This window comes from Rhincodon typus, chromosome 39, assembly GCF_021869965.1.
Source record: "Rhincodon typus isolate 14 chromosome 39, sRhiTyp1.1, whole genome shotgun sequence".
Classification (NCBI taxonomy): domain Eukaryota; kingdom Metazoa; phylum Chordata; class Chondrichthyes; order Orectolobiformes; family Rhincodontidae; genus Rhincodon; species Rhincodon typus.
In genome coordinates, this window is record NC_063370.1 from 11,005,668 (window position 1) to 11,018,562 (window position 12,895).

Here is a 12,895-nt window from a genome sequence, read left to right on the forward strand (position 1 = left end):
TGATCTGCTTGGCCTGCTGTGTTCATCCAGCTCTACACCTTGTTATCCCTGTCTCTTGTACCCAGATCATTTCTGACCCCCTGCCCTTTGTCCCCAGGTAGATTCTACTTTCCCGCGCACCCGTTGGCTCCAGGTAAACCTTATTCCCCCGTCTTTCCTTGGATTATTTTCTCCTCCCGGAATTTTGCATGCAAGATGTAACGAATTTAAGTGACCTATCAACGCCCAGAGGTAGTCGCATGTGCCCACAGCTTCCAATGGTGACCAATGGAGGCGGGACTTAGACTGGTGCAAAACGCACGTGATCGTGATGGTGTTCGGAGAGGTGGAGCGATAGGTCTACAGTTGCAGCTAATTGGAGCGCCTGGGGGAAAGAACAGGATAGTGGAGTGAGGGTAAACAAACGGAGGTGGGGTCCGCTAGCCAAGAGATCGTTAAAACCTGCTGCCCTGCCTTTAAAGGGAGGGACAGACAGCAATAGATGCAAAAACAGCAGAGTAAAAGAGTCGCAGAGGCAGGATAATAGCAAAGAGAGAGAGAAAAAGACGGGCAAGAGAGGAAGACGAGAAACCAGGAGAGTAACAAAAGGAGAATGGAAATACAGCAACAGAGAAAAGAGAAAGGCAGATCGACAGAGAGAGGAACTATCATAACTGGAAGTCAGTGAAGTAGCGCTCGATAAACATTAAAAAAACTTTGAATTTTAAACATTTTGAGCTGAAAATCAGAAGAAGCAGAAAAGGCAAATTTATAGCCTTTGCTTTGGAGATTTTGGCGTTTGAGAAGCTAGGACTCCGTCAGCGAGATGGAGAAGTATGAGAAGCTGGGTAAAATCGGGGAGGGTTCCTATGGGGTGGTGTTCAGGTGCAGGAACAAGGACACGGGTCAGATTGTGGCCATCAAGAAATTTGTGGAATCGGAAGACGATCCTTTGATAAAGAAGATTGCATTGAGAGAGATCCGTATGTTAAAGGTAAGAGTGCATTAACTGCTACATTTAGTTGGTTTCCAGAGAGAGATTGAGAATTTGTTCTTCCGGAAGGGACTCCTTCCTAAGTCCTGTTCACCCAGCATACTTGTACACAGTGATCTTGACTGACTGGTCCCTGGACTAACAAAATGCAATTTTAAAATTCTCATTCTCCTGCTCAAATGCTACCTCTGTTGCACCCTCCCAATCTGTGTAATGTTCAGTGACATTGCCAGAACTGTCTTCCTACAGTTCTGAATTATTTCCTACATTGTAACACTATGTACACTTCAAAAAAGTACTTCAGTGTCTGTGAAGGGTTTTTAAACAGGCGCCTGGTGGTCTGAAATGTGCGACCTATACTTAAGTCTTTCTTGTAAGAAAAAAAACACTCCTTTTGCTCCACCACTGCCTTTGGCTACTGAGGCTCTGAATTCTGGAAGTCCCTCCCAAAACGTTTGTGTCTCCTTAACATTTACACTTTCAACCAAGTTTCTGGATACCTGTCCCAATGTCTCCTTTATCTCAGTGTCAGGATTTGTATAACTTACAGAAAAAGTTTGAAGGTTTAAAAAAAAGAGTTGAATTTGCAACATACTTTATGACTAATGTAGTTTGTGTAGTTGTTGGTAAGTAGGAAATGGGTTAGTCAATTTGTGTAAAACTAGATCACACTAACAGTAAATAAATGTGTGATTGTGTATATATGATTTTGGACTGAAGGATAAGTATTAGAAACAACGGGGAGGCCTGTTTTTCAGTAGTTTCTTAAAATATTTTGTGTGGGTAGTGGAGCCTCAGTTGAATGTTTCATAAGTGTGTTATAAGTGCAGCGCATCCCATTGCTTTTCTATTATCTCTGCATTAAAGAATCTGAAATGCCTTTGCTAAGACAAATGGATTGTATCATTGGGATTGCAAGAATGTGTCATCATCAATCACCCTAGTTTCCTGGGAGAGGAAGGGAGGCCAACCCAGGGGCAGTCAATAGTTGCAATCAGGTGGAAGGTATCCATCATCCTGCTGAAGTTCCCTCACTTGTCTAACTGATGCTCCCCACTTGCCCATTTCAATTTGTTGTCTCTGTAGTCACAGAATTGTACTTTGTGCACCTATTAACTTAAGGTGACAGCTGTGGGTCAGCATATAGAATGTTGTGTGTTGTTCACTGCTTTCGGAAACAATTCAGTAAGATCTAGGCAAACATTATGCAGGACTGAGGGAGCATCGTAATGTCGGACGTGCTATTTTACTGATGCAAATGCTGCTCTACAGGATGTAAAAGAATCCGCAACATCATTTCAAAGGTGACCAAATGAATTCTCCCTAATATCCTAGCCAATGTTTATCATTCAACAAGTGACATAAAAACAGACAATCTGGTCATTCACTCATTCATTCACTGCTTGTGGGATCTTATTGTTTACAAATTGGCTGTTGCGTTTTGTTTGCTACTATTATAACTTCGGTTTAAAAGTATATAATTAGCTGTAAAACCATCGAGAAGTCATGAAAGGATCTGTACAAATGCAGGGTTTCAATTAAGTTCTGTGATGTCTTTTTTGTTTCCTGTAATGTCTTGGCTTACTGTGGTAAGGAGTTCGTGATGAACTGATCCTCTGCTTCAGGAGATTTGAGCAAATGGTGTAAACTGAAGTATGACCAAGTTTTCAATGTGTGCCAACCGGGTGTAAAATTGTCACACGATTCTAAACTCGGGAATACAGTGAGCTTTTGGTGATCTTTGAATCTCTACTGAGTCGCCAAGTACTAGGCATGTACCAGCTCTAATCTGCCACAATCAGAAACTAATTGATCAAGCCACGCATTCCTCCTTACATTAGACCAGATGTCACCTGAACCCCTCACCATTGGTCCAACCAGCGGAGAGAATGTATTTCCACCAAAGCCTGCGATACATCCTTTCCAAAGAATGCCCAAATTAATTTTTTCCCCAAAGGCAAAAATACAAAAGTACAAAAGTTAGACGTATTTTTATACAACGTCTTCGGACATGTTTTCACACATTGCCATGGCAGGTTTGAGTGTTTTCTAACTCTGTACAAATCACTGGTCAGAACATTGAGCATAGGAGTTGGGACGCCATATTGCGGCTGCTATAGGACATTGGTGAGGCCACATTTAGAATACTACATACCATTCTGGTTGCCATTCTATAGGAAGGACGTTATTAAATTTGAGAGGGTACAGAAAAGATTTACAAGAATGTTGCCAGGATGGGAAGATTTGAGTTATAGGGAGAAGCTGGGACTATTTTCCCTGGAGGGTCGGAGGCTGAGGAGTGACCTGAAAGAGGTTTATAAAATCATGAGGGGCGTAGATAAGCTGAACAGCCAAGGCCTTGTTCCCACAGTGGGAAAGTCCAAAACTAGACAGCATAGGTTTGAGGTGAGAGGGTAAAGATTTAAAAATGACCTGAGGTGTAACTTTATCATGCATAGGGTGGTGTGTGTATGGAACGAGCTGGCAGAGAAAGCAGTGGAGGTGAGTACAATTACAACAATTAAAAGGCATCTAGATCAGTACATGAATAGGAAGGGTTTAGAGAGATATGGGCCAAATGCTGGCAAATGGGACCAGGTCAGATTAGGACGTCTGGTCAGCATGGGCAAGTTGGACTGAAGGGTACGTTTCTGTGCTGTATGATTCTATGACTCTAAGTAGATTTCACTTCTGAGGGGGTATCCCAACCCCTTTCCCCTCCCATCCTCTGAAATGCCCTATTCTATTCCTCTCCTCAGAATTACACCTTCCCCTCAGAACTGCCTTTCCTTCTACTTTCCAATCCTCTCCCATAAAAAACCTACTGCAAATAGAAAATAAAATTCAATAATAATCTCCCAGGAACACGGATTAATCACCACTGTGTCCAACTATCACTGAGACGAGATAAATTTAGTCACAAACTCCAGGTTGGATTACATTTTCGTAAATGTACCAGTTCCCTTCTTGCAGAGTGGACACAATCTAATTAATTGTGTTTATTTCCCAGTGCAGTATCAGATGTTTATTCACTGAGGGAGAAAACAGAAAATGGGCTCCCTGTCTCTTTGATATTGGGATGTAAAAGACAATGGCTAATCCACATTATACCATTGCTAAATTATGCAGTTAAAGGGCCTGTTCTTGAGAGTACAGTTGCTGCCAAATGGAATCTTTCTGTTTTGTTAGCCTAGTTTGTTCTTAGAATTGTAGAATAGTTACAGCACAAAGGGGAGCCATTCTTCTCACCTTGTCCATGTCAGCTGTCTATGTGCAGGTCAGGTAGTCCCATCCTATCTTTTGCCCAAGGCTCTGCATTTTTTTTCAGGTAAACCAATTCGGCATTGAAAGCATGATTGACCTTGACTCCAGTCCATTCCAGGTCCTAACCGTTCACCGCATCTTTATATTTAAAAAAAAACCCTTGCATCACCATTACTTTTGCCAGTCATCTTAAATTACTTCCATTATGAGAACACGTCAAATAATTAACTAAACAATCAGAGGAGGAAAGATGAGCTTTACGCAGTGAATATCTGGAATGTGTTGCCTGAAAGCAGATTCAACGGGAACTTTCAAAAGGGCATCAGATAAATATTTGAAGGCAAACATTTCAGGGCTATAGGGAAAGAACAGGGAAGTGGAACTCAATTGGTCAGCTCTTTTTCAAGATCTGGGATAGGTAAGGTGGCCAGATGGCTGCCTCACATCCTATATGATTCTATCTCTTGATCAGTTGTCCTTTTCGTAGGAATAAGTGATCTACATGCATTATTTCACTGGGTGATTTCAGGAGCATTACTGTCAGGTCAGACCTGGGATGGAGTTCTAATTGACATTGGAGGTTTGATAAATGCTTTTGTATACTTGTATTGTTTGTAACTTTTTCCATTCTCTACTGTCTTTACAATCACGAGTTTTAACTGGCCCATTTTAAAACTGGACCGTACAGAAGAGTTTTTCTGCATACGTGTGTAATCATTATCAGGCATCTGCCATACTGACTTTGATTCTGTAGAAATAATTAAATCAGTTAGTAACATTTTATTCATGAAAAAAAGAAAATTATTACCATTTGTTCACCAATAAATGTTTTTCTTTGGTTCTTATAAAGCCTGCATTTATTGACCATGCCTTGTCGCCTTGAGTTGATGATGCTGGGCCACGTGCTTGAACCATTGGAATTGTGGTACTGATGATATCCTATGAGGATTTTAAATAGAGAATTCTAGGAAAATGACCCATTAACAAAACAATGTGTGACCAATTTAGGATGATTTGATGATAGTGTTTCCTTGACATCACTGCTCATGATTCTCTTCCTCTTCAGCTCCTCTGCCTGAAAGCTAAATTCAGTGAAAATTTCTCATGTGTGACTGTAACATGACCTGTTAACAATCAAACCTTACAACCAAAGAAGTGTAGACTAGTAATATAATCTGTAGTTGCTTGTGTTCAAACCCTTTCTGCCTGTCTCTCTGACAATAATTAGATATTCAAGTTACTGAGAGGAGATTGTTCTGACTGTAAACAAACACTTCCATCAACTGATGTTAACAAAACTTAACCTGTTGGTTATGGTTTGGGGCATCTGTTCTACCCATCCCATCTTTACTATCCAGCATTTTGCATGCCGCACAATGCGTTTCAATGGTCCGATGATTATGGTTCAAAATTCACAGATCAGTTGAGATTAATTTGAGTTTATTAATAAACTTCTCAGATGTAATTTTTTTAAAAAAATGTAAAAGGTCCCATCTGAGTAATGAATAATATCAAGACCTTGCTGTCAATCATCAAACAAGATTCAGACACATTGAAGATATATCTCAATTTTTGGTTCAATGAAATTAACCAAATTGCCCTGATATGATCGTCTAATTATAAGAGAAATTTGGCTAAATTTGAATTTAATTGGATCTGTGAGACTGAAACACCTGTATCAAGTGGATTTGCAGGCAATGGCTAACAACAGTTTATAATCATATAATGTTGCTATTATAATGTTCTGAGGAGAACCTTGCTAAAGAGCTAGGTTTTAAAGAATGTCTTAAAAAGGAAAATGAGATGGTGAAACAGAGGTGTACAGTGGAATACCCTCTGGTTAGTGGCAAACTGTGTGTGTGTGTGTGTGTGTGTGTGTGTGTGTGTGTGTGTGTGTGTGGTGAGTTTTACCTATTTTTGCTGTCAGGAGGACACACAAACGGAAAACCATGAGAAGCCTGCCATACTCACCCTTTTTACCCCATATGCAGTGCCCCCCTGCAATAAATGAAACAGTATTAAACATATCAACTGTCTCTGACACACAAACTATATGTGAGCTATTCCACAGATTGACACTGGAACAAAAATAGCTATTGGTCTTAATAATGCTGCAATGGTGGGATTGAGATGTCAGTGAAGATCGCAACAAGACTTGTTATTGACTGCATTTAGCTTCTTATACTTTTAGAGGAGGTCACATATCTTCTGAAACAATGTTTAGCATGCTTAATTCACCTATAAGTTGTTATTGCTATTGCAGCCCTCCAGTGTTAGATTTGAACTATCAGCATTTTGCCCAAATATTACACAGCTTAAAATGCTCCTTCCATACACATCTCAGTTTGAACTAATTCCATTTATTGTCACGCTGTGGGAATTTCAGAGTTCAAATGGATTCAGGATGGAAAAATTACAATGTTATCCCAGCAATAATGCAGAATGTGCATTGAGCATGAATGTGTTTAGTTCATTAGGTAACAAAATGGGGTTTAGTACACTGGGTTCTGCAGAATGAGAGTGAATGGAAATGGGTCTAGTTGACTATATTACTGGAGCATATAGAAAAGGAATGAACAGGAAGTGGTTTAGTCCATCATTCTAAACAGTGGATTTTGATCTAATTATTTTGAAGATTCTCAAATGACCCAAGGGAGGTTTGTGAACAGCAGGTATATAAATGGAAAAGCAAAGTTTTTAGTTATTTTGATACTTTTTCCTTCACTGTGCATAGGCTGGTGCCCAACCATGTCAACCAATTATTCTGTGTAGCTCAAACATTGAACAGTGCCTAGGATTCTGCACTACAAGTACATGTTACTGTTGGGACTTTGCATCTACCTCAGCTGCTGCAAGTCAAGGATTCACACCGGTGATACTTCTGATTGGGAACCGTACTCAAACCTGATGCACAGTAGGGGTCATTGAGCCATGATCATGAGTAAGACCCTGGTTGTATTTCCCAACTCCACTTCAAGCCTACCATCACCACCTCAGACACTGAGGCCAATTTTGGATGAATTTGAGACTAAACACAAATCTGAGCTTGGATGGTCACAGAAGAGCGGTTTGCATTTGTACACCCACCACCCCCATATGATCTGCAAATAATCGGAAGCCAAAATAGTACAACATTGAAAGCTGACATTTTGCTATATTGCCTTGTCTGCCTTATATTTTAGGAAGGCATCAATGAAGTTAGTTCAATAATGGCTGCTTGCAATAGATTCTTAATAAAGTGCAATACACAATAGAAATGTAGAAAAATGTGGCAACTAATTTGCATATTACAGGCTACCACAAATAGCAATGATAACTTGCATCACTGTTTTTCTCATTTCTTTGGACCACGCCAAACTGCCTTCAAATATATCAAGGCAATAGGCTAGACCATCAGAGGTAGTAAGAACTGCAGATGCTGGAGTCAGAGATAATAGAATGTGGAGCTGGAGGAACACAGCAGACCAGGCAGCATCAGAGGAGCAGGAAAGTTGACGTTGCGGGTTGGGACGCTTCAGAATATAGCCTAGATCATAACTTTTTAATCTTATTTTGAGGCAAGTGTAAGGTGCTGTGTTCTAGGTATAATTCAATTGGTTACACTACTTGGCTTTAAGCAAAAAACGCCTTATTCTTATCCTACAGTTAAAGTACAAATTAAAGAAGAATTTGTATAACTTAAACTCTATTGGAAAATTTAACATAACAATAGATTATTTATTTATTTATTTATTAATTAATTATTAATTATTAATTATTTAATTACTAAACAGCAACTGTTAACTTTCCACAAATACACCTTTGGCAAAGGCAAAGTCAGTAAAACAGATTGTCTCACAAGCAATTCTGGCAGCAGAGGGAGAATCCAAGCTTTTAGCTGTAGCTGAGACAGATGTACAGCTGCTTACACAGCCAAATTTATAACCCCAACAACTACTGAAAGCTAAACTAAACCCTGGTTCTGTGGGAGCCTGACTCCACTCATTCATACTGCTTCCATTGTTCCAACCTTTTTAAAAAAAAATTCCCCCAAGGCCCCTCAAGCTGTTTACTTATTGGGTTGAAAGAGATGGCTCGTCATCTGTGGCTTGAAACCGTGCCAAAAAAAAAACAAACCATTTATATTGGCTCAGTAATCAATATTGGCCAAAACATTGTAAAATATCTTATGAGTTCTCCCATTGATCTGTTAGGATTGACTTTTTAATAGTTCTGATTTTTTGTCTTTTCTGAAAGATAGCAATTTTGAAAGTAATCCTTTGTGTGCTTGATCCTGAAGTTAGACTTGAACCTTTTTACAGGAAGACAATGAATAGTAACAAGAAGCAGGAGTTTTTCTCATCTCTCAATTAGGAGGTAAAAAACAGATTTTTAAAAAAAGTAATTTTTTTTTTAAATTTACTCGTCATGTGGTTGTCGATGACTGACTGGCCAGCATTTACAGCCTGTCCCTATTTGCCTTTGTGAAGACCGGCTAAGCAGTTTAGGCCTATATTTTCTGGAGTTTAGAAGAATGAGAGGAGATCTAATTAAGGTATACCAGATGCTAAAGGGATTGACAATGTAGATGTAGAGAGAATATTCTCTCATGGGATAATCTGGAACAAGAGATCATAGTTTTAGGAAAATGGGTAGATTTGAAACAGAAGTTATTGCTCTCAAAGGATCACGAATCTGTGGAATTCACTACCCCAAGGAAGCTGGGTCATTGAATAAATTTAAGAAGGAGATAGACAGACATTAAATTAGTAATTGGTTGAAGGGTTATGGGGAGTGGGGAGGAAAAAAAGGAGTTGAGGCCAAGGTGAGGTCAGCCATGATTATATCAAAGGCATAGCAGGCTTAAGGGGTTGAATTGCCTACTCCTGGTCCGAGTTCTTATGATCACTGCATAATATTCTGCTATCGGCACAACCCACTGTATCTTTGAGTCTTCCCATTTCAAAAATAACCAATTGGTCCTGCATTAAGAAGTACATAACAACACACCTAGCACTAAGCAGAAACTGTGCAGTATTTACTTTTAGTATCAGTGGTGTGAGACTGCCAACTCGCCAGTATGAGCCATCTTCAAATAGAAGGGGCAGCAGATTTAAGAAATCAATCTAAAGCAGTTTTACACTTAATCAATTAACTTGAGTTATATATGATGCAAATTGATCATTCAACATGTTAGTTTTGCAATTGACATGACATACATTTCTATTCAGAAATGTTTTATAACATCATGTAATCGAAGATAATCAATCAACTTTATTTGGACGTTAATTTGAAAAGGCATCAGTTGGTCATCTTACATCAGTGTAAACAGTAAATACCGTCCATGCTAGTTGCTTTTATTTGGAAACGAACAAACTGGGCTACGAGCGCTCTGTTTTGAGGTATACAAGATGAGTTGGACCAGTATGTCTCCGCCTGTTTTACCAACCCATAGGATGCTGGTCTCAAAGCTTATATGCTACTGTGCACAGCCCAGCTGTGATCCGTGAGTTGAGACTGAAGATATGATTGTGGAAATAGCTCAGAACAAACTGGGCTATGTGCTAACTAATCAAGGAACTGCTTGTTTAATTTATAATCAGTTGCCAGACACAGTTCTAATAAAAGTCTTTCCATTAGCTTAAGTGCTTTCTATTTAAATCCTTATCTTGTTGCTGCCCACGTCAGACCTGCAACACGTGCTCATTTCAGGCAAAGACACAAAGTCAATTTCTACCCCAGAAATAATAACCAGCATGCAGTCGGCATTTTGTTTTCCTCTCAATCAGAGCCTTTGCTGATTGCTTATGAAGCTTTCGAACTGTCAATGAAGTATAATTGCCAATCAATTACCAGAGTTGCCAGTGTGTGTAATGGTACAAAAACAGATCTGGCACCGTATCTGCACTGCTAAGGTCAACAGATTCCTTGCAACTTAAGGTCACTTTCCTGCATTGTAGTCTGTCTGTCAGAGTCTCGGTGGTCCGTAGGAAAAATATTAATGATTTAGTGCTGTGCTCAGTAGAAACTGCACAAACTATCAGTGCTTTGTGGTTGGGAAGATAGAAAGAAAGACAGACAAATATGCATTTACATTGCATGTTTCACAGCCTGGGTCATGCCAAATCTTTTTATTGACAACATGAGTACTTTTGAAAGTGTTTAGAAAATATGGTGACAAATTTGATTGCAGCAAGGCTCTGTGAACATTAATGTAATACCTAGTTTAAAGTAATGATGACTTTAGTTTGCTGCTTGTTTTAAGTGGCTCAGGGAGGGGTACCGGATGAAGGACAAAACGTGAAGTGGCTGACAAGAGAATTTGTTCCAGGTATGAGCATGAGCAAGGAGTCTCACTAATAAATCTCCAAACCACAGTGAAGAGTTAGAAGAATATAGGTTTGGAGATTTATAAGAATATACGTGAGATTTAAAAAAAAAGGGTAGTCTGTAAGTCAATCTTTCCAAATTTTTTTTTTTAAAATAGCGAAATACAGTTTAAGATTTTTCTCTTTTAACTCCTGTTTCCATGGATGCTGCCAGAACTGATGAGTTCCTCAGCACTTTGCTTTTATTTTAGGAACTAACGAGCCAGATTTCACTCTTGGATGTGACTTGTCCAGTATTAACATTAACTGGGACCATAATACAATGAAGTAATTTTTTCTAAGTGACATTATTAGGCTGCTACTCTTCACATTGTGCTGTGGGATCTTCCACGTCTCCTTCAGAGGGTCTAGTTTTAAGATCTCATTTAAAAGACTGCAGTTCTGACAATGCAGCACACCTTCACTTCTGGACTGGGAGCGCCAGCCTGGATTTTACACTGAAACCACTAAGTGAGACTCGATCCACAACCTTCTGACATGGGCAAGACTGTTGTCCCTGAGCCATGGCTGACTCTTGGTCATCTCAAAAATGTTCAACGATTAATTGTTGTTACTAAGCAGAAATTGCTTTGTGGTTGCAAAGGCAGAGAAGAAGAAACTTTTTTGAATATAAAACATCTTCATGATCTTGGAATGACCCAAGCTCATTTTACTTTTGTAATTGCTGGTTTAGATAACTGGTTTCTTAATTGAATTCCTTCCTGGATAATCTTTAATCCATGCCAGGTGCTTTATTGTTATAAAGCAGAGGTCGACCGCCCCTGATAATAACTAAAACGAAACACCCAGAGAGGCTTGCCTCACCCTATAATCTGTTAAAAGAAGTGTGAAAAGTAGTATAACCTGCCTCGCACCCCCAATCTATTATAAAGGAGTGATTAAATGAAAAAAACTCCTGACACTCACTCTATGATCAACAAGTAATCATTTATTTATCTAACTCTTAACAATGAACAAAATAACTGGGCTATTAACAAACCGAACAATTCCCCTCTAACTACTAACTGCTCCCCAATAAAACAAGATTCTAGTAGTATGCAGTTCCAATAAATACAAGTCTCACTTACATAAAACAAAATAATAAAAAATTGAACGTAGTCTCTCAAAATGACGGCCAGGTTACGTCTTCCGCAATGTCCTATGTCTTCTCTGTTGATCTTCTGTCAGGAACACCTTTTCTGTCTGGAATATTAATCAAGTGTGCCACAGTGCCTTTATTGAGATGATGCTTTCTCTAAGAGCTGAGAGAGCGGATCTCTTAGCAGATGGCAGTTCACTCTCTGCCGATTTTTATTTTATTTTATTTTATTTTTTTGCAACTGTCCCCATCTTTTATACCCTTGATGACATATCAATTTCTTACAATAGAATTGGTCCCCTGATGTCAAAACCATCAGATTTAAATTGAATTGGTTTTTAGTGCCTGGTTTAAATTAGTTGGCTAAATCGAAACTACTTGTCTTAATGACAAAACAAAACTGTGGCTTGGCCTACTAACCATGCAGCCTTTTGATGCAAATGTTACAGTTCAGGTGCTCTGTGTACCTGCAAACCCACAAGCTGCCCACAGACATTTTTTAACCTCCAAGCCTAGAAAAAGCACATCATCTTTTAGATGGACCACACACTGCTTTCCCACTATGATTTTATAAACGTCAATATTTTATAAACACCAAATTCGAACATCCTACCTTCCAATCCACAACTACTCTACCCAACTTCACAACATTATCAAGTTCCTCAGGTGCAGTCCTATATAAAATAGTTACTTAAGTACATTATACCTGAAGGATGCTTAATTACAGGTACGTGTTGAACTAGAACCAGAGAGAAGGCAGGGGAATAGCAATAGGTTCATTGCTCCTATGAAGAGCTAGTGCAGACCCATCAGGTCAAAAGTCCCCCTTTTGTGCTATTAACACTTTTTTTTTGTAATTCTGTGACTTTTGATCCGATGGGAGTTACCCCAACTCAATCCCTACCTCTGCTGCCGCCACCACGTTCATCTCACCTTCAGTCCCCCATTGTCCTCTCAGAAGCAGTTGCTCAGAGCAACCCATTCCTCTGATTATCATTCCCTTCCTCCTGGATACATTGAGTTAGTTGTTAGTTTTAGTTCCTCTGTCTATAATTGGTTTTAAGGATTATAGGAATACCGTCTCTTGTTGGCGCAAGACGCACACAGGAACAAAAACTCTACCTGGTAGTGCTATATCACTGCCAAGTGACGAATGTACCTGCCTCCAAATGGAGGGATAGTCCATTAACCTAGCCCTCGGACGTTCATTGA

At 39.4% G+C, this 12,895-nt stretch overlaps 1 protein-coding gene and 1 long non-coding RNA gene across 3 annotated transcripts in view; one reads left to right on the plus strand and one right to left on the minus strand.

Moving 5' to 3' along the window:
* The window catches only part of LOC125487317, a 14,200-nt gene extending 13,997 nt beyond the window's left edge, over window positions 1-203 (minus strand). Inside the window, exon 1 of one of the 2 annotated variants that reach the window (XR_007265806.1) lies at window positions 121-203. This is a non-coding gene — a long non-coding RNA (uncharacterized LOC125487317). The remainder of the gene's footprint in view (window positions 1-120) is intronic. The other variant, XR_007265807.1, reaches the window with a different exon arrangement.
* A 157-nt stretch (window positions 204-360) lies between these two features.
* The window catches only part of LOC109916787 (cyclin-dependent kinase-like 1), a 61,869-nt gene continuing 49,334 nt past the window's right edge, over window positions 361-12,895 (plus strand). Inside the window, exon 1 of the mRNA XM_020516538.2 lies at window positions 361-973. Within this exon, the coding sequence (XP_020372127.1) occupies window positions 806-973 (168 nt within the window). The 5' untranslated portion in view covers window positions 361-805. The remainder of the gene's footprint in view (window positions 974-12,895) is intronic.